This window comes from Rhinoraja longicauda, chromosome 24 (genome assembly GCF_053455715.1).
Source record: "Rhinoraja longicauda isolate Sanriku21f chromosome 24, sRhiLon1.1, whole genome shotgun sequence".
Classification (NCBI taxonomy): domain Eukaryota; kingdom Metazoa; phylum Chordata; class Chondrichthyes; order Rajiformes; family Arhynchobatidae; genus Rhinoraja; species Rhinoraja longicauda.
In genome coordinates, this window is record NC_135976.1 from 2,793,471 (window position 1) to 2,814,857 (window position 21,387).

The following is a 21,387-nucleotide window of genomic DNA, read 5'->3' on the forward strand; positions in this document are numbered from 1 at the left end:
TGCAACCTCACTATTAATACCCAACGATTTAACCTTCTTAATCAACCTTCCATGTGGAACCTTGTCAAATGCCTTACTGAAGTCCATATAGACAACATCCACAGCCTTGCCCTTATCAATTTCCCTGGTAACCTCTTCAAAAAATTCAAGAAGATTAGTCAAACATGACCTTCCAGGCACAAATCCATGTTGACTGTTTCTAATCAGGCCTTGATTATCCAAATAATTATATATATTGTCCCTAAGTATCTTTTCCATTAATTTTCCCACCACAGACGTCAAACTAATAGGTCTATAATTGCTAGGTTTACTTTTAGAACCTTTTTTAAACAAAGGCACAACATGCGCAATGCGCCAATCTTCCGGCACCATCCCTGTTTCTAATGACGTTTGAAATATTTCCGTCATAGCCCCTGCTATTTCTGCACTAACTTCCCTCAATGTCCTAGGGAATATCCTATCAGGACCTGGAGACTTATCCACTTTTATATTCTTCAAAAGTGTCCGTACCTCCTCTTCTTTAATCCTCCTAATTTCCATCACTACTCTACTTGTTTCGTTTACCTCACATAATTCAATATCCTTCTCCTCGGTAAATACCGAAGAAAAGAAATTGTTTAATATCTCCCCCATTTCTTCCGGCTCAGCACATAGCTGTCCACTCTGACTCTCTAATGGACCAATTTTATCCCTCACTATCCTTTTGCTATTGACATATCTGTAGAACCCCTTGGGGTTTACTTTTACATTACTTGCCAAAGCAGCCTCATATCTTTTTTTCGCTTTTCTAATTTCCTTTTTAAGATTCCTTTTACATTCTTTATATTCCTCAAGAACCTCATTTACTCCCTGCCGCTTATATTTATTGTATATCTCCCTCTTTTTCCGAACCAAGTGTCCAATTTCCCTGGAAAACCACGGCTCTTTCAAATTATTATTCTTTCCTTTCCACCGAACAGGGACATAAAGACTCTGTACTCTCAAAATTTCACCTTTAAATATCCTCCATTTCTCTATTATATCCTTTTCATAAAACAACAATTTCCATTTCACTCCTTTTAAATCCTTTCTCATCTCCTCAAAATTAGCCTTTCTCCAATCCAAAATCTCAACCCTTGGTCCAGATTTGACCTTCTCCATAATGATATTGAAACTAATGGCATTATGATCACTAGACCCAAAGTGCTCCTCAACACATACCTCCGTCACCTGACCCATCTGATGCCTTTAAATGAAAGACCCCACATGATGTCTTTCCACCCATGAGCACTGGTCCCTCATTGAAGATCCACACAAAATGCTGGGCTAAGTCAGCGGGTCAGGCATCATCTCCCATTGGTGACCCATTCCTCCTCTCCAGAGATGCTGCCTGTCCCGCTGAGTTACTCCAGCATATTGTGTCTATCTTTGGTGTAAACCAGCATAGTCCCTCATTGTTTGCTCTCAAATTCCTTTCAATCTCCACTTAGATTTCTTGCTCTTGTATCTCCTCATTCCTCAAACGCACTTATCTTTTATATTCATATTTCAGAATGTGGACATCACCAACATTTAGTATCCATCTCTAATTCCCCTTGGGAAGGTAGTGATCAGCTTTCACCTTAAATGGTTTTTCATTCTTGATGTGGTGAATCTGATCCACTAGCTGTCCCTGTGTCTTGAATGCCCTTTTGGCAATGGATGTACGGGCTTTGTTCTTCAGTGTGAGAGGTGGGAATTAGGTCAGGAAATCCAGAGGGCAGAAGTACAGAGGACGAATGGGGACACATTCAGAACGCATGAGGTTCAATTGAGCAGATTCAGGTGTATAAAACCAAAGGGCTAATCTTAATTTTAGAATAGGTAATGTTGAATTAATTGATGCTATGATATTAACAATGTTATTAATGCACTCCACTTTTGAACAGATCTTCACTTTCTATTTTGAAAGGGGCACAATAAAATGTCTTCCTTGCATTTCTTTCCTTTTCCGCAAAAATTGTTCTGGCTTTGTTAGAATTACAGCACAAGATGAAAGTGAAAGTGATGGTCAGACCTGGGGGGGGGAGAGCGTGTGTAAGTCCTCCAGCTTTTACTTTTTTTGTTTAGTTTAGAGATACAGCGCGGAAACAGCCCCTTTGGCCCACTGAGTCCGCACCGACCAGCGATCCCCCGCACACTAACACTATCCTATACACACTAGGGACAATTTACACATACACCAAGCCAATTAACTTTCAAACCTGTGTGTCTTTGGAGTGTGGAGAAAGCCCACGCAGGTCACGGGGAGAACGTACAAACTCTGTACAGACAGCACCCGTGGTCAGGATGGAAGCCGGGTCTCTGGCGCTGTAAGGCAGTAGCTCCACCTCTGTGCCACTGTATTGCCCTGACTGGAGTTACATTTTAAGGAGAGGAGGAACCAAGAGGTGAAAAGAATAAATTGGAAGATCAGCCAATAAAGAGTAATTAATAATTTTTGTCCTCTGATTTACTTTGTAGAATTGGCAAAGTGGAAGTCCTGCTTGAAAAAGTGTCTGCTATTCAACGGCAACTCAAAAAAGATCGAATGAGAATGAGTAAGACAACTGTTTCACTCCTGGTATTATACACAAGAGCTCAGACTAGAAATTGCAACGGCACACAAAGCCAAAGGTTGCTTGAACCTATCATAATGCAGGCCATTGTATAGAGATGTGTCTAAAATAATGAGGGGAGTGGATACGGTGGATCTTTTAACTCGGGTGGGGAATCACAAACAAGAGGACATACTGTATGTTAAGGTGAGAGGGGTAAGATTTAGTATGAACCCAAGGGTGGTGGGTACATGGAATGATCTGTCAGAAGAGGAAAGATTGGAAAGACTGGGCTTGTATTCACTGGAGTTTAGAAGGATGAGAGGGGATATTACAGAGACGTATAAAATTATAAAAGGACTGGACAAGCTGGATGCAGGAAAAATGTTCCCAATGTTGGGGGAGTACAGAACCAGGGGGACACAGTCTAAGAATAAAGGGGAGGCCATTTAAAACTGAGCTGAGAAGAAACTTTTTCACCCAGAGAGTTGTGAATTTGTGGAATTTTCTGCCACAGAGGGCAATGGAGGCCAATTCACTGGATGAATTTAAAAGAGAGTTGGATAGAGTTCTCGTGGAATCTAGTGGGCTAGTGGAATCAAGGAATATGGGGAGAAGGCAGGCACAGGTTACTGATTGTGGATGATCAGCCATGATCACAATGAATGGCTGTGCTAGCTCGCAGGGGCCAAATGGCCTCTTCCTGCACCTATTTTCAATGTTTCTAAGAGGTAGTGTCAGGCAGGTACTGTGCCCTGAACATAGTATTGAAAGGACACTTCTACAGGTCCATGGATAGGAAAGGGTGTAAAGGAATGTGGGACAAATGCGGGTAAGTGGGACTAGTTTAGATGGAGCATCTTGGTCTGCCTGGACGAGGTGAATCAAAAGGCCTATTTCCGTGCTGTACGATTCTCTCATGCCTCTGAATCTGAGGAGATTTGAGGTCATGTTTTGTTCTCAAGGCTTGAGCACCAATTCCAGGCTAATACTTGCAGTACAGGGGAATGTTGCAGTGCGAGAGATAGTTTTTCATAGACAATAGACAATAGGTGCAGGAGGAGGCCATTCGGCCCTTCAAGCCAGCACCGCCATTCAATGTGATCATGGCTGATCATTCTCAATCAGTACCCCGTTCCTGCCTTCTCCCCATACCCCCTGACTCCGCCATCCTTAAGAGCTCTATCTAGCTCTCATTTAAATGCATTCAGAGAATTGGCCTCCACTGCCTTCTGAGGCAGAGAATTCCACTTTAAAAAAATATATATTATTGAATACGGATCTTAAGGCAAAATTACCTTAAAATCACTTCCTACATCTAGCAATCGCACATCAGTTTGAGTCAAGATGAAGGTGGCATCAAATTCCAAAAGTGAATCCAGATTTCCAGATGCTATTAAGAACCTGAGATGTTTTGTGTTGGATTAGTTGGATTTTGAGGCACTAAACCTCTCAGTTAGACATAATAGATCCCAGGGCTCTTTCTATAAGAGGGTATCTGTGGGTAACGGCTAACACAAACAAATATCACTAAAATGTTATCTGGCTACGATCACATTGCTAGTTGTAGGAGCTTGCTGGGGTCAAATTCTTCACCATATTTCCAACCTTACAGTAATGACAATATCTCAAAAGTCCTTCATTGGCTACAAAATGCTTTGAGACATTCCAAGGTTATGAAAACGTAACTGTATTTTTTGACTGTTGGCAGACCAATCTCCCTCTGGGATGAATAAAGTTGTATAATATCGTATCATATGGAAATATAAGGTTCCTTTCATTTAACCATCAGGCAGTTGAAGCTATGCTGGAGAGTTCAAACCCTTAGCCTGCATCTAAGATGATATTTCCTGCCTGCATTGGTTGCTTCTCCATGATCTCATCCAGTTCTGTTCAATATGTAGCAGGAGTATAGAAATATAGAAAATAAGTACAGGAGGAGGCCATTTGGCCCTTTGAGCCAGCACCGCCTTTCATTGTGATCATGGCTGATCATCTACAATCAGTAACCTGTGCCTGCCTTCTCCCCATATCCCTTGATTCCACTAGCCCCTAGAACTCTATCTAACTCTCTCTTAAATTCATCCAGTGAATTGGCCTCCACTGCCTTCTGTGGCAGAGAATTCCACATGTTCACAACTCTCTGGGTGAAAATGTTTCTTCTCACCTCAGTTTTAAATGGTCTCCCCTTTATTCTTAGACTCTGGCCCCTGGTTCTGGACTCCCCCAACATGGGGAACATTTTTCCTGCATCTAGCTATGTTTTCTGGCATCTAGCTAAAAACTATGTTTTTAGTTTTTGAGATACAGCGCGGAAACAGGCCCTTCGGCCACTGGGTCTGTGCCGACCAGCGATCCCTGCATATTAACACTATCCTACGCACACTAGGGACATTTTGTTTTACATTTACCATGCCAATTTACCTACATACCTGTGGGAGGAAACTGAAGATCTCGGAGAAAACCCGTGCGGTCACGTGGAGAGCGTACAAACTCTGTACAAACAGCACCCGTAGTCGGGATGGAACCCGGGTGTTCAGCGCAGCAAGTGCTGTACGGCAGCAACTCTACCGCAGCGCCCGCTATGTGTCAGTACACAGTGGCACATCTAGTCGAGCTGTTTACTCCCAGCTTCAGCAACCCTTGTTTGATCCTGACCTTCCTGTCTGGATGCAGTGAGCACATTCACTCTGTGACCACGTGGTTTTCCTCTGGGTATTCCTACATTCTAGACACATGTGGCTTGGTTGGGGTTAATTGGCCATTGTAAATTAGCCCATGTGTAAAGAGTGGTGGAATATGGGGAGGGGGGCTGAGAGGAATTTTTAATTGCATGTTGGCAAAATAAAATGCATTAGGAAATGATTAGTGTAAAAATGGTTGCTTTGTGGTCAACATGGACTGAGCAAACGGAAAGGCCTGTTTCCATATTGTATCTCTTTGTGACATAAGGCACGTCTGCCTGTAAATCAATACAAATTGCAGTGGGAAACCAGCATAATCCCCAGAGATCACCACAAGGACCTGCTTAATGATTGAATGTTACAACGATTTTTTTTTCTTTTCAGAACTTCAGTACAATGATGAGCAGATCCATAAATTTGAGAAGTAAGTTTGGTTTATTTGATTTATGTTGTTAAGTTGCTAAATGCCCCTCCATCTGAGTCTGAAGGTCAGTAGTTCAAGGGCCATTCTTGGAACTGAGTACATTAAGGCGTAGCGGTAGAGCTACTGCCTTACAGCGCCAGAGACCCAGGTTTGATCCCGATTATGGGAGCTGTCTACGGAGTTTGTACGTTTGTACGTTCTCCCCGTGGGTTTTCTCCAAGATCTTTGGTTTCCTCCCACACTCCAAAGACTTTCAGGTTTGTAGGTTAATTGGCTTGGTGTATGTGTCAAACATTGTCAAACCTAGTGTGTGTAGGTTAGTGTTAATGTGCGGGGATCGCTGGTCGGTGCAGACTCAATGGGCCGAAGGGCCTGTTTCCATGCTGTATCTCTAAACTAAACTAAAACTGGTGCCACAGTGCAGCACTGGGAAACTACTGCTACGGTCATAAGTGCTGACCCGAATAAGAGGCTCCTCTGGTAGCTTCTCTGTACAAGATAAACAATCTGATCATTCATCTCAGCAATCCGTGGGATCTTGCTGTGTGGAAAGTTATTCCAACCTCGTACATTATATTTCAATGTATGGCAAGGGCTTTGTGCAGGAAGGAACTGCAGATACAGATTTAAACCGAAGATAGACACAAAGTGCTGGAGTAACTCAGCGAGGCAGGCAGCATCTCTGGAAAGAAGGAACGGGTGACGTTTCGGGTCAAGACCCTTCTTTAGAGGAAGGGTCTCGACCCGAAACGTCACCCATTCCTTCTCTCCAGAGATGCTGCCCATCCCACTGAGTTACTCCTGCACTTTGTGTCCATCTATGACAAGGGCTTTAGCAGATTTGAGAAAAGTGCGGAGAGGAGCTGTATGAATCCAATCACCTTGCGTCTCTGTCAAAGCCAAGATAACTCGAGGTAACCTTGCCAATGTACTGGGCAGTGACAGCAGTGTCAATTATTATCCTTTAAACCTCATAACATGGAACCCTTTGCCTGAGTTAGCCATTCGAACAAACTGTCTGAACGTATTACAAAATGCTGCAGTAACTCAGCAGGTCAGGCAGCATCTCTGGAGAGAAGGAATGAGTGACGTTTCGGGTCAAGACCCTTCTTCACACTGATGTCAGGGGGGCGGGACAAAGAAAGGATATAGGTGGAGACAGGAAGACAGTGGGAGATCTGGGAAGGGGGAGGGGAAGAGAACAAACTATCTGGATGGTCCTCTAATTTTTCCCCATACTCTTATCACTTATTCCATTTCACTCCTGAAGGCTATTGAATCAGCCTCCTCTGACCTTCCAGGGAGTTCATTCTAGATTCAAACTATTCACTCTGTGAAATAAATTGGATTAATTTTCTATTTCCTTGATGTTCCAGACTCAACATGGGGATCCATGCCAAGAAAGTGCTGGCGTTAGTTCGAGAGGATTGTGAACAGAAATATAAGAAGCTGCTGACGTGTGTAAAAGACTGGATGGGGTACGTAACTAAAGTGTGTAAACCCATTGCCACCGAGGGCTGACCTGTTTAGCCAAAGAAACAAGTAAAGACCTGCTGGACAACTTGGTCACTCAGATGGGACAAGTGTTGGGAAGGTCTGGTTGGAATACCTGGGCAAGGGTTGGTGTAGGTAATTGATGGCGAGCTGAGATCTTACAGAGAACCATTTGAGATAAGTGGCTTACTCCGGATTAAGTGATTAAGGATTATTTTAGTGTTAGCGTCTGACAGTGTTAGTTAATAGGCTGATGTGGAGATGCTTCAGATTACTGACCTTTAGGTGGTCAGTATCCTAAGGTAAAGCAACACAATGCTGCCTGATCAACTGCGTATTTCCTGTATTTACTGTGTTTTTTATGTTAATAGGCAGTAATAGGCAACACTAGCAGCTAGTGGATTTGCAATCCACCACACCAATGTTATTGCATGAAGGTCTCAATACAGGAGAGAACATTCTCTCAAGGCAATGGTCAAGAGGTTCTGACAAATCATCACCTTATTGTTGAGGAGACACAAGACTTTGTGAAAGATTGTTAATAATGTTACATTCATATGGATCATAATATGCACCTTGGACATATTGAAGTGCCCAGATGTCCTTTCAATGGACACGTGAATGTTGAGCCATTCAATTCATTAACACAATGGCTGTTGTACTGTAAGCCTTTAAATGACAGAGGTGTGCAAAGGGAATTAACGATTGGACCAAGTTAACTGAAGCCACACCTTCGGGTGGCGCAATGACAGAAAATGTGGGATGCAAACAGATCAGGATTGGAGAAGGACAAAGATTTCCCAGAATTAGAGACATACAGCATGGACACAGCCCCTGTGGCCCAACTCATCCATGCCAACTAAGATGCTCTTCTAAGTGAGTCCCATTTACCTCATATCTCTCTGAACCTTTCCTAGCCATGTACTTTTCCAAGTAAGTTCCATGTACCGTTCCACCCTTCGAGGCGGCACGGTGGCGCAGCGGTAGAGTTGCCGCCTTACAGCGTTTGCGGCACCGGAGACCCGGGTTCGTTCTCGACTACAGGTGCTGTCTATACGGGGTTTGTACGTTCTCCCCGTGACCACGTGGGTTTTTTCCGAGATCTTCGGTTTCCTCCCACACTCCAAAGACAATAGAAAAGGAGTAGGCCATTCGGCCCTTTGAGCCAGCACCGCCATTCAATGTGATCATGGCTGATCATTCACAATCAGTACCCCGTTCTTGCCTTCTCCCCATACTCCCTGACTTCACTGTCATTAAGATCTCTATCTAACTCTCTTTTGAAAGCATTCAGAGAATTGGCCTCCACTGCCTTCTGAGGCAGAGAGTTCCACAGATCAACAACTCTGAGGGAAAAAGCTTTTCCTCGTCTCTGTTCTAAATGGCCTACCCCTTATTCTTAAACTGTGGCCCCTGGTTTGAGACTCCCCCAACATCGGGAACTTGTTTCCTGCCTCGATCGTGTCCAATCCTTTAATAATCTTATATGTTTCAATGATCCCCTCTCATCCTTCTAAATTCCAGTGAATACAAGCCCAGTCGCACCAGTCTTTCAACATACGACAGACAGTCCCGCCATTCCGCGAATTAACCTAGTGAACCTACGCTGCACGCCCTCAATAGCAAGAATGTCCTTCCTCAAATTTGGAGACCAAAACTGCACACAATACTCCAGGTGTGGTCTCACTAGGGCCCTGTACAACTGCAGTAGGACCTCTTTGCTTCGTACAGGCATGTAGGTTAATTGGCTTGGTATAAGTGTAAATTGTCCCTAGTGTGTGTAGGATAGAGTTAATGCACGAGGATCGCTGGTCGGCGCAGACTCGGTGGGCTGAAGGGCCTGTTTTAAACTAAACTAAAGTGTCTTTCAAATGTGGTTATAATAGCTGCCTCAACCACCTCCTCTGGCAGCTCACTGTATATGTCCAGCACCCTCAATAGAAATAATTGCACTTTGGGTTCCTATTAATTCTTGCCCCTCACCTTGAGTCTCTATTTCCTTACCGTGGGTAAAAGACTCTGAGCATTTATCCTATGTATTTCCCTCATGATGTTGTACATCTCTATAAGATCACTGTGCTACAGGGATTAATATGCTATATAATATCTGATTAATCTTTCCCAATAGCTCAGACTGTCGAGTTCTGGCAACATCCTCATCAATTTTCTCAGCGCCCTTTCCAGCTTTGAGAAATGGCCGAGCTCAAGAGATAAATGGGAAGTAGTGAGGTAATGGTAGACTGAGGGAATGCAGCTGCTAGTTTACCAGAAAAGATACAAAGTGCAGGTGTAACTCAGTGGGTCAGGCAGCATCTCGGGAGGACATGGATAGGTGACTTTTCAGTTTGGGATCTTAGTTTTTTTAGTTTAGTTTAGAGATACAGGGCAGAAACAGGCCCTTCAGCCCACCAAGACGGCACCGACCAGCGATCCCTGCACATGAACACGATCCTACACACACTCGGGACAAATTTTACACATTCACCAAGCCAATTAACCTACGTCTTTGGAATGTGGGAGGAAACCAAGATCTTGGAGAAAAACCATGCGGTCACGGGGAGAACGTACAAACTCCGTACAGACAGCACCTGGAGTCGGATCGAGACCCTTCTTCAGACATCTGAAGAAGGGTCTTGACGCGAAACCTCACACATTCCTTCTCTCCAGAGATGCTACCTGTCCCGCTGAGTTACTCCAGCTTTTCGTGTCTACCTTCGGTTTAAACCCGTATCTGCAGTTCCTTCTTACACACGCGCCCGTAATCGGGATTGAACACGCGTCTCCAGCGCTGCAAGGCAGTAACTTTACCACTGCGCCACCGTGCCGCCCTTCTTCAGACTTGTTATGTTGGAGGGCAGAAAGCTGGAGGATTGATGGGACAGGACAAAGCCAGGCAAGTGATATGGTGGAAACAAGTGAGGGGGATTTGATTGGCAGATGGTTGGACAAAACCAGAAATGAAAAGACAAGGTGAGGCCACATTTAGAGTATTGTGTTCAGTTTTGGTCACCCTTTTATGGGAAAGGTGTTTTTAAGCTGGAAAGGGTGCAGAAAAGGTTTACGAGGGTGTTGCCAGGACATGAGGGCCTGAGCTACAGGGAGTGGTTCAGCAGGTTAGGACTTATTCCTTGCAGCCCGGGAGGATGAGGTCATCTTATAGAGGCGTACAAGATCAGATGTCATTTTACCCAGAGTACACGAACCAGAGTGCATAAGTTTAAGGTGAGGGGGGAAAGATTTAATAGGAACCTGAGGGGCAATGTTTTTACACAAAGGGTGTTGGGTGTATGGAATGTGCTGGCAGAGGTGGTAGTTGATGCAGGCACCATCACAGCGTTTACGAAACATTTAGACAAGTACATGGATAGGATAGGTTTAGAGGGATATGGACCAAACACGTGTTGGTAGGACTATTGTAGATGGGGCATGGTGGTCGGTGTGGGCAAGTTGGACTGAAGGGCCTTTTTCCACACTGTGTGACTATGAAAAGGCTGTGAGATAAGGAGAGAGGTGTGAAATGTAAAGCCTGGGGAAAGGATATAAATGGAAGGCGATGGTTTTGGAGTAGAAGTGGAAAGGAGGGTGGATTGTGGGAGAATGGATGTGCATTGAGGTGGGGCACTGTGAAGAGAGGGGTGAGGAAATTGTGTGCGGTAGTTGAGGATGGAGATGTTTGTTTCGTTTGTCAAATATTGGAGAATTCAATGTTCATACTGTCGGAAGTTGTAATGACAAAAGTTCTTTATTAGCTATAAGCATTGGAGACTGCAGTGAAAGAGTCCCACATTCACAAGCATCTCGATTGTTCTAATATCTTCTCAATAAAGCTAGGTCCACGCATGGGTAAGACACATTCCACGGGCTGTCAGTCTAAAGACCCGGCCTGGATCAGGAATATAGTGACTGGTCTACACATACCATTGAGTTGTAAGTGGATAACACAGTGCTGTTCCTGCAGTTTGTGTGTGGCCTCACTCTGACAATAGAGGCAGCCCAAACGGAAAGGTTAGTGAAGCAAGGGGAGTTAAAATAATTAGCAACCGTGAGATCCAGCTGGCCTAGGCTAACTGAGAGCAAGATTTCGGCGAAAACTTCGGTCTCCCAGTCTACGCTGGGTTAAGTGGACCAACTAACTAGATTCAGGATCAGTTCCTGTGGATTGGAGGATAGCTAATGTTATCCCACTTTTCAAGAAAGGAGCGAGAGAGAAAACGGGGAATTACAGACCAGTTAGCCTGACATCGGTGGTGGGGAAGATGCTGGAGTCAATTATTAAAGAGGTAATAACGGTGCATTTGGATAGCAGTAAAAGGATAAGTCCAAGTCAGCATGAAAGGGAAATCATGCTTGACTAATCTTCTGGAATTCTTTGAGGATGTGACAAGTAAAATGGATGAAGGAGAGCCAGTGGATGTAGTGTATCTAGACTTTCAGAAAGCCTTTGATAAGGTCCCGCATGGGAGATTGGTGAGCAAAATTAGAGCACATGGTATTGGGGGTAGGGTGTTGACATGGATAGAGAATTGGTTGGCAGACAGGAAGCAAAGAGTAGGAGTAAACGGGTCCTTATCAGAATGGCAGGCAGTGGCGAGTGGAGTGCTGCAAGGCTCAGTGTTGGGGTCGCAACTGTTTACCATATATATTAATGATTTGGATGAAGGAATTAGAAGTAACACTAGCAAGTTTGCAGATGACACAAAGCTGGGTGGCAGTGTGAACTGTGAAGAGGATATTAGGAGGTTACAGGGTGACCTGGACAGGTTGAGTGAGTGGGTAGATGTGTGGCAGATGCAGTATAATATAGATAAATGTGAGGTTATCCACTTTGGTGGCAAAAACAAGGAGGCAGATTATTATCTCAATGGTGTCATGTTAGGTAAGGGGGAAGTACAGCGAGACCGGTGTGTTCTTGTACACCAGTCACTGAAAGTTGGCGTGCAGGTACAGCAGGTAGTGAAGAAAGCTAATGGAATGTTGGCCTTCACAACGAGAGGATTTCAGTATAGGACTAAAGAGATTCTTCTGCAGTTGTATAGGGCCCTGGTAAGAAAACATCTGGAGTATTGTGCCCAGTTTTGGTCTCCTAATTTGAGGAAGGACATCCTTGTAATTGAGGCAGTGCAGTGTAGGCTCACGAGATTGATCCCTGGGATGGCGGGACTGGCATATGAGGAAACACTGAAAAGACTAGGCTTGTATTCACTGGAGTTTAGAAGGATGAGAGAGAGACATCTTATAGAGGCATATAAATTATAAAAGGACTGGACAAGCTAGATGCAGGAAAAATTGTATTGTATTGTATTATTTTATTGTCATTCGATACCGAGATACCGAACGAAATTACATTTTCCAGCAGTCACAGAACACAAAAAAAAAGAACACAAGACACACGACCCCAACACAAACATCCATCACAGTGACTCCAAACACCCCCTCACTGTGATGGAAGGCAACAAAACTTCCCCTCTCTTCCCCCCACGCGCCCACGGACAGGCAGCTCGACCCCTACCGAGGCGACCGACACGCACAGCCCCCGCAAGGGGATGGAAGTCCCCGCGGCCGAGCCGCACCGAGCACTGAAACGTCCCGCGGCCATACCGGGCGATTGAGGGCCCCGTGGCTGAGCCGCGCCGGGCGATGGAAGGCCCTGCGGTCGAGCCGCCCCGGGCGATGTTAAGTCCCGTGGCCGAGGAATCAAGGGATATGGGGAGAAGTTGGGCACTGGTTACTGATTGTGGATGATCAACCATGATCACAATGAATGGCGGTGCTGGCTCGAAGGTCCGAATTGCCTCCTCCTGCACCTATTTTGCTGTTTCTACGTTTCTAACCAACAAACACCCCTCCCCAAGCATGTCTCCCCCCCCCCCCCCCCCCTTCTCCCTCATCCCTTTGTCCCACCTGGATATCAGTCAACTGGACCTAGGTGTAGAACGTCCACTGATGCCTCGCAAGACTTGCGAATTGATGATAATCTTGCTGTGGTGGAATTTGAACTGGAGTTCCATCCAGGCAGTAGACACAAAATGCTGGAGTAACTCAGCGGGTCAGGCAGCGGCCCCGCCCCCTCTCCTGACATCAGTCTGAAGAAGGGTCTCGACCTGAAGGGTTCTCTCCAGAGATGCTGCCTGACCCGCTGAGTTACCCCAGCATTTTGTGTCTACCTTCGATTGAAATCAGCATCTGCAGTTTTTTTTCCCTACCCACCCAGGCTTGACTAATCGTGTCTGGATGGGACTCAAGTTCAAATCCCACCGCAACAGCTTGGGAATTTAAATTTTGGAAATTAAAAGTTGAATGTGGGTAAAAGTGATTGACTTATCATAAAAATGGGATCTGTTGATTCCTGGCACTTTGGTGAAGAAAACTCCCATTTTACCAGCTGTGGACCAATTGATAATTGCAGTTCCACAGCTACATGGTTGTTGTCTTCCCTATCCTGCCTCCCCGTTCAGCAGTCCATCTCATTCATAAGACTATTATAGATAAAGGAGCAGAATTAAGGCATTCAGCCCATCGAGTCTACTTCACCATTCAGTCATGGCTGATCTATTTTTCACCCTCAACCCCATTCTCCTGTCTTCTCCTCGTAACCTTTGATGCCCTTCCTAATCAAGAACCTATCAATCTCCACTTTAAAAATATCTTGGCCTCCACAGCCATCTGTACAGATTCACCACCCTCTGGCTAAAGACATTTAGCTAATCTAAATTCAGTCAGTCTTTTCATCATCATCATCATCATATATATACAGCCGGAAACAGGCCTTTTCGGCCCACCAAGTCCGTGCCGCCCAGCGATCCCCGTACATTAACACTATCCTACACCCACTAGGGACAGTTTTTTTAAAAACATTTTTTACCCAGCCAATTAACCTACATACCTGTACGTCTTTGGATTTCTTTTACCAAAGAAATCTGGCTAAAGAAACATCCATTGGGTTGACCATCGTCTTCTCAGGCCAATTAAAGGTGAACATAATTTGGTTGCCTGACCAGGAACATCTACATCCTAAGAATATCATAAGACCATAAGTGATAGGAGCAGAATTAGGCCATTCGGCCCAAGTCTACTCCGCCATTCAATCATGGCTGATCTATCTCTCCCTCCTAACTCCATTCTCCTGCCTTCTCCCCATAACCTCTGACACCTGTACTAATCAAGAATCTATCTATCTCTGCCTTAAATATATCCACTGACTTTGCCTGCACGGCCTTCTGTGGCGATGAATTCCACAGATTCACTATTCTAATATTTAATATCTGCCCCAATTAATAATCTGATAAAAGATAATTAGGGATAAAAAAGATGAATAAGAGAGAAAAAGTATATGGCCAAAAAATGTATGTATTCCAAATGTTCAATTTGGATCTAAAACTATGATTACCTTTTACAGGGCTGCCTGTGACATCAGGAAACAACAGAGATCCTTTGGTGAACAGTGTGAGAACCTACGTTGTGACCTGGAGATCTGTGAAGCTTATCTGAACAATGTAGGTTTTGAGACCCTGCTTAATTCACCAGTTGAATTGTTTAAAGGCAGTTGAGTAATGATAAGAGCAGCTGTCCCATAAAATCAAATTTAAAGTTGCCTCCACCTCATTATTAATTTAAACAGTGGTGGAAATGGCTGGAATACAGAAATTTATGGCAATATGTTTTAACGTTTACTGATTCATACTTGATAGAAGCAGACTTCAGCCCATCAAGTCTACTCTGCCATTCAATCAAAGAGTTAGGCAGATTTAATTCTCCTCCTCGATCCCATTCCCCTACCTTCTCCACATAACCCCTGACGCCCATACGAATCAAGAATCGATCTCTGCCTTAAATATATCCATTGGCTTGGTCTCCACAGCCGTCTGTGGCAATGAATTCCACAGATTCACCACCCTCTGACTAAAGAAATTCCTCCTCATTTCCTTCCAAAAGGAATGTCCTTTTATTCTGAGGTTGTGACCCCTGGTCCTAGACTCTCCCCCTAGTGGAAACATCCTCTTTACATTCACTCTATCCAGGCCTTTCACTATTCGGTAAGTTTCAATGAGGTCCCCCCCACATCCTTCTAAACTCCAGCGAGTACAGGCCCAGTGCCGTCAAACGCTCATCGAATGTTAACCCACGCATTCCTGGGATCCTGATGTTCACTAGCAATATATTTGGGCTACACTTTGCTGCTGGAAGTGCCAAGGCAATAATAGCACTGAGAGTGCAACAGGGTTTATTGGAGCTCATACAATGGGGCAAATATCTCATTGAGCAACGAGATAAAACAGAAAGATTTGTGTGGACATTTTCTATGAGCAGAAACTTTAGATTAAGAGAGGAGAAAAAAAAAGAAAACATTTGCAGATATAAGGAATTCAGCTTTAACACCTTTTTTTTGGACCGGTGAGATTGACAGGCCGTCATTAACAATGACCACGTTAGTTGAAGAATGTTGCACATTCTTTTTGTGATGAGGTTGTTTGGGAGTTTTTATGCAAATAGAGTAACCAGCTCCGTGAGATTAAACTCCACATGCTGTTTGCACCAAGTGTATGGGGCAGTGCAAATCAATGAGCAGTTTACACTCATGGTGCTTCCACCTTGCTCCCCAGCAGGCCACATTGGCCATTAATGACAACACTATTCCATTCGTCTCCGATGGATGTGTTGTGGTGTGCTGCTGACTCCTAAAACCAGCAGGTTTCACTGCCATTCCTGGCCTCCCTTCAATAGACAATAGGTGCAGCAGTAGGCCATTCGGCCCTTCGAGCCAGCACCGCCATTCAATGTGATCATGGCTGATCACTCTCAATCAGTACCCCGTTCCTGCCTTCTCCCCATACCCCCTGACTCTGCTATCCTTAAGAGCTCTATCCAGCTCTCTCTTGAATGTATTCAGAGCATTGGCCTCCACTGCCTTCTGAGGCAGAGAATTCCACAGATTCACAATTCTCTGACTGAAAAAGCTTTTCCTCATCTCCGTTCTAAATGGCCTACCCCTTATTCTTAAACTATGGCCCCTTGTTCTGGATTCCCCCAACATTGGGAACATGTTTCCTGCCTCTAACGTGTCCAACCCATTAATAATCTTATACGTTTCGATAAGATCCCCTCTCATCCTTCTAAATTCCAGTGTATACAAGCCTAGTCGCTCCAGTCTTTCAACATACGACAGTCCCGCCATTCCGGGAATTAACCTAGTAAATCTACGCTGCACGCCCTAGGCTTCAGCTAGACATTGGTGATGATTGGTTCGAGCTTGAGACTTGGACAGGAGGGGGACACTCCATACGTCTGTCCAGGACAACAATGAGCTGGAAATAGTGTGAAAGTCTCCTCACCTCGCTGGGGGATAAGTCGGCAAACTTCAGCTAAAGCAAGGAAAGTCCAAGATTCAAATGCACCGTGTGGAATATGGGATTTGAGAGAGATTCCATGTTTGAAGTCCAAATGTTATATTTAAATTGGCACCTGTTAGGCTGCAAGAATGGAATGGGGAAGCGGTTGAGCCGATTGGAATTTTATCCTTGGTTCAGATGTGTTTTATTTGGAAACTAGCAAACATTAAATAGAAATTTAAACATTGAACAGTCAAACATTAAAATATTTGGCAGAAAAAGCTATGACTCCCACACTATACAAAATAAATAGCTCCAAATATTGGAGCTTTAAATTTAATGGTCCTCCACATCTAAATTTGGTGATCAAAATTTTTTCCCAATGTACTTTTAATACATTTACCACAGGCATTTCATCAAATCTTACGTGACATCAAGGTGGGTGTTTGGTTGTTTTCATGAATGAATGAGTAATAGCACTATCCTGGTCTAAGCATGGAACGTAGCATACATACATAGAATAGAGTACAGCACCAGAACAGGCTCTTCGGCCCACAATGTCTGTGTTGAACATGTTGCCAAGACCAATTATGATCTGCATGCACATAACCCATGTCCCTCTATTCTCTGCATATCCACATGCCTATCCAAAAGTCTCTTAAATGCCACCATCGTATCTGCCCCCACCCCCACCTGTTACAGGCACTCACCACCCTCTGAGTAAAACATCTTCTTTAAATAGACAATAGACAATAGGTGCAGGAGTAGGCCATTCAGCCCTTCGAGCCAGCACCGCCATTCAATGCGATCATGGCTGATCACTCTCAATCAGTACCCCGTTCCTGCCTTCTCCCCATACCCCCTCACTCCGCTATCCTTAAGAGCTCTATCCAGCTCTCTCTTGAAAGCATCCAACGAACTGGCCTCCACTGCCTTCTGAGGCAGAGAATTCCACACCTTCACCACTCTCTGACTGAAAAAGTTCTTCCTCATCTCCGTTCTAAATGGCCTACCCCTTATTCTTAAACTGTGGCCCCTTGTTCTGGACTCCCCCAACATTGGGAACATGTTTCCTGCCTCTAATGTGTCCAATCCCCTAATTATCTTATATGTTTCAATAAGATCCCCCCTCACCCTTCTAAATTCCAGTGTATACAAGTGTATACAAACTTTGCCCATCTCACCCTAAAGCTATGCCTCTAGTTTCCCTACCATGATTCACCCTATCTATTCTCCTTATGATTTTATACATCTCTGTAAATCACCCCTCAAGCTCCTGTGCCCCGAGGAATAAAATCTCGGACTGTCCAACCTCTCCTTATCTAGTTCAGGCCCTTCAGTGCTGGCAACATCATTGTAAATGTTCCCTGCCCTCTTTCCAGTTTAATGGCATCATTCCAACAATAGGTTTTTTTGCTTTTTGTGAGTGTGAAAGGCCTGATGGCAAAAGCTGCCTTCACCACCTGTGACACCACTTTCAGGAAGACATGCACCTGTGATTCCTCTGCTCTCCAACATTCCCCAGACCCCGGCCAATTAAAGTTTCTGTCCTGGTTTGATTTACCAAAACCTTGCACTTATCACTTGCCCCACGCGATCACAAGGAGAACGTGCCAAAAAGTCAGCACCCGAGCGAGGTCAGGATTGAGCTTGGGTCTCTGGTGCTGTGAGGCAGCTGCTCTACCTATTGCTTTAAGCAACTCCAGAAAAAAATGTCATTGGAGCATTTAAAAATAAATTGCATATGTTTTTTTTTAATTGCCTTGAATAATTTTTCTTTAATGGGTATCAAAAATACCCATTAAAGGGGTGAAGATATTTTTTATCAATACTGCCACACCCAAATCTTCTTATTTTTTCTTCCGGCACAATTGATTTATTTTTCTTTGTTCACCAATAAATTTTAAACAGTTGTGAGTGGTAGAGTAATAGTAAAGATATCTTGCTTTCCTCTGTTTTGGTTCCAACTGTGGTGCTGGATAGAGGGAAGAGGTCCCTTCAAATGTGTAAGAAGGAACTGCAGATGCTGGTTTAAACCGAAGATAGACACAAAAAGCAGGAGTAACTCAGCGGGACAGACAGCATCTCTGGAGAGAAGGAATAGGTGACATTTCGGATCGAGACCCTTCAGACTGAGAGTCAGGGGAAAGGGAAACGAGAGATATAGACAGTAATGTAGAGAGGTGTAGAGCAAATTAATGAAAGATATGCAAAAAAAGTAACGATGATAAAGGAAACGGGTCATTGCTAGCTATGGCCTAGGTAAGAACGAGTACAGACAATGAGGCTCAACAAGATTACTTTGAAGCTGGTACGAATTGGGTGGGGAGGGATGGGAAGGAAGGGAATGCTAGGGTTACGTGAAGTCAGAGAAATCAATATTCATACCGCTGGAGGGAAGAAAAGTGAACAGCTTTCACAAAAAGCAAAAAAAACTATGTTGGAAATCTGAAACAAAAACTGAAGATGCTGGAAGCAACAGGCTAGGTAGCATCTGTGGAAAGAGATAGGGTTGAAGACACATTCATCAAATCCTGTCAAGAGTCTTCAATCTGAAACATAAATTTGTATTTTCTTTCACAGATGCTGTCTGACCTGGTGAATGTTGTCAGCAATTTCCTGTTTTTGTTAAAAGCCTTCAAATCTGCTTGACCATCCCTGTGTCATTTTTAGTCTATAATCTCTTCCCCTACGGCTGTGCACCTCTATTCTATTGAAGTGTGTAGAACCCAAGGCACTTTGTTCTCCCCTCTCTCTTTCCCCTTTAAGCTTCAAATATTCAATCACCTTTAGCATGTTGTTATGCGTGAGATGTGTGAGGAGGTCCAGTGTGAAGCGTTAACTTTGTCATGGATGTTGAGCCTGTTTCAATATATGTTCTATATAAATAAGGAATAGTGTTGGAAGATAGTATTGCTGACAGTGCTGATGGCATCTTATTTAATTTCCTAACTTGCATAATGCTTCCAACTCTATACTTTCTTGATTGCAGATGTTCCATCAGATTCCCTTGAAGCTCGAAGGAGACCAATCCACGACCAAATCAACAGCTTCCACTGTCTACCCTGACCAGAAATGCATGGAAATGACCATCAGGTGAGGAGGACTGAAGGAAAACATGAGACTTTGTGCAGAATGTACCTGGAATTGTTAACTGATTATTGTTTCAGTATTTGTCTATGGCATCCTTCAAATTAGTTCCTCCAATTTGGGCGTTGAGTATAAGAGTCAGGAAGTCACGATGCAATTCTGTAAGACTTTGGTAGACCCAAAATGCTGGAGTAACTCAGCGGGTCAGGCACATCTAGACTTTCAGAAAGCCTTTGATAAGGTCCCACACGGGAGATTGGTGAGCAAAATTAGAGCACATGGTATTGGTGGTAGGGTGTTGACATGGATAGAGAATTGGTTGGCAGACAGGAAGCAAAGAGTAGGAGTAAACGGGTCCTTTCCAGAATGGCAGGCAGTGGCGAGTGGAGTACCGCAAGGCTCGGTGTTGGGGCTGCAACTGTTTACCATATATATTAATGATTTGGATGAAGGATTTAGATGGCACAAAGCTGGGTGGCAGTGTGAACTGCGAAGAGGATGTTAGGAGGTTGCAGGGTGACCTGGACAGGTTGAGTGAGTGGGCAGATGCGTGGCAGTTGCAGTATAATATAGATAAATGTGAGGTTATTAAGTTTGGCGGCAAAAACAAGGAGGCAGATTATATTGTGGATGATCACCCATGATCACAATGAATGGCGGTGCTGGCTCGAAGGGCCGAATGGCCTTCTCGTGCACCTATTTTCTATGTTTCTATCTCTGGAGAGAAGGAATGGGTGACGTTTCGGGTCGAGACCCTTCAGACCTTGTTCAGCCTGCATTTTGAATATTGCGGGCTATATTCCCGCAATATAGCCGGGGAATATATTGGGCTATATAGGAGGGGTTGTAGTGGGTACAGACGTTTACCAAAATGCTGCCTGAATTAAGGGGTATTAGTAATAAGGAGAGGTTGGACAACCTTTTATTGCTTTCGGTAGGAAGGAACTGCAGATGCTGGTTTACACCAAAGATAGACATAAAATCTTGGAGTAACTCAGCAGAACAGGCAGCATCACTGGAGGGCATCTGTCTGCCTGTCTCACTGAGATGCTGCCTGTCTCACTGAGTTACTCCAGCATTTTGTATCTATGTTGGTTTGTTTTCTCTTGAACAGAAGTTTGGGGAGACCTGATGGTAGTATATAAAATTATGAGGCATAGATAGGGTAGACAGTCAGAACCTTCTTCCCAGGATGGAAATGTCAGAGTAGGCTTTAAAGTGAGGAGATATGCTGGGCAGGTTATGTACACAGAGTGGCTGGAAAATACTGCCAGGGATGATGCTGGGGGCAGGTGCAATGAAGAGGCTTTTAGATAGGCACATGCATGTGCAGGAAATGAAGGGACATAGATCAGGTACAGGCAGATAAGATGAGTTGAACTTGGCATTATATTCAGCAAAGATATAGTGATCCAAAGAGCTAATTCCGATGCACAGGAGGGCAATTAGGATGACAATTGAAATGTTAACCTGAAAATACAAAAAAGCTGTCTGCTGGAAATCTGAAACTAAAACAGAAATGTTGGAAAAAATCAGCATGTTGGATAGTGTCAGTGAAAAGAAAAGCGTGTCTGCAACCTTTCATCAGAAATGTGGGTGGCACGATGGCGCAGCGGTAGAGTTGCTGCCTTACAGCGCCAGAAACCCGGGTTTGATCCTGACTATGGGTGCTGCCTGTATGGAGTTTGTACGTTCTCCCCGTGACCACATGGGTTTTCTCCGGGTATTCTGGTTTCTTCCCACATTCCAAAGATGTGCAGGATTGGAGGTTAATTGGCGACTGTAAATTGACCCTTGTGTGCGGGATAGAACTA

The 21,387-nt window shown here is 44.3% G+C and overlaps 1 protein-coding gene across 4 annotated transcripts in view; it reads left to right on the plus strand.

Annotated features, from left to right (window-relative positions):
- LOC144605375 (serine/threonine-protein kinase TBK1-like) overlaps window positions 1-21,387 on the plus strand; it is an 81,848-nt gene that overhangs the window by 50,584 nt on the left and 9,877 nt on the right. For 3 of the 4 annotated variants that reach the window (XM_078420531.1, XM_078420529.1, XM_078420530.1), the window contains exons 15-19: window positions 2,482-2,558; window positions 5,624-5,663; window positions 7,040-7,141; window positions 14,554-14,650; window positions 19,476-19,579. In XM_078420531.1, coding sequence (XP_078276657.1) covers window positions 2,482-2,558; window positions 5,624-5,663; window positions 7,040-7,141; window positions 14,554-14,650; window positions 19,476-19,579 — 420 coding nt within the window. Of the gene's footprint in view, window positions 1-2,481; window positions 2,559-5,623; window positions 5,664-7,039; window positions 7,142-14,553; window positions 14,651-19,475; window positions 19,580-21,387 lie in introns of those variants that run through there. The other variant, XR_013548840.1, reaches the window with a different exon arrangement.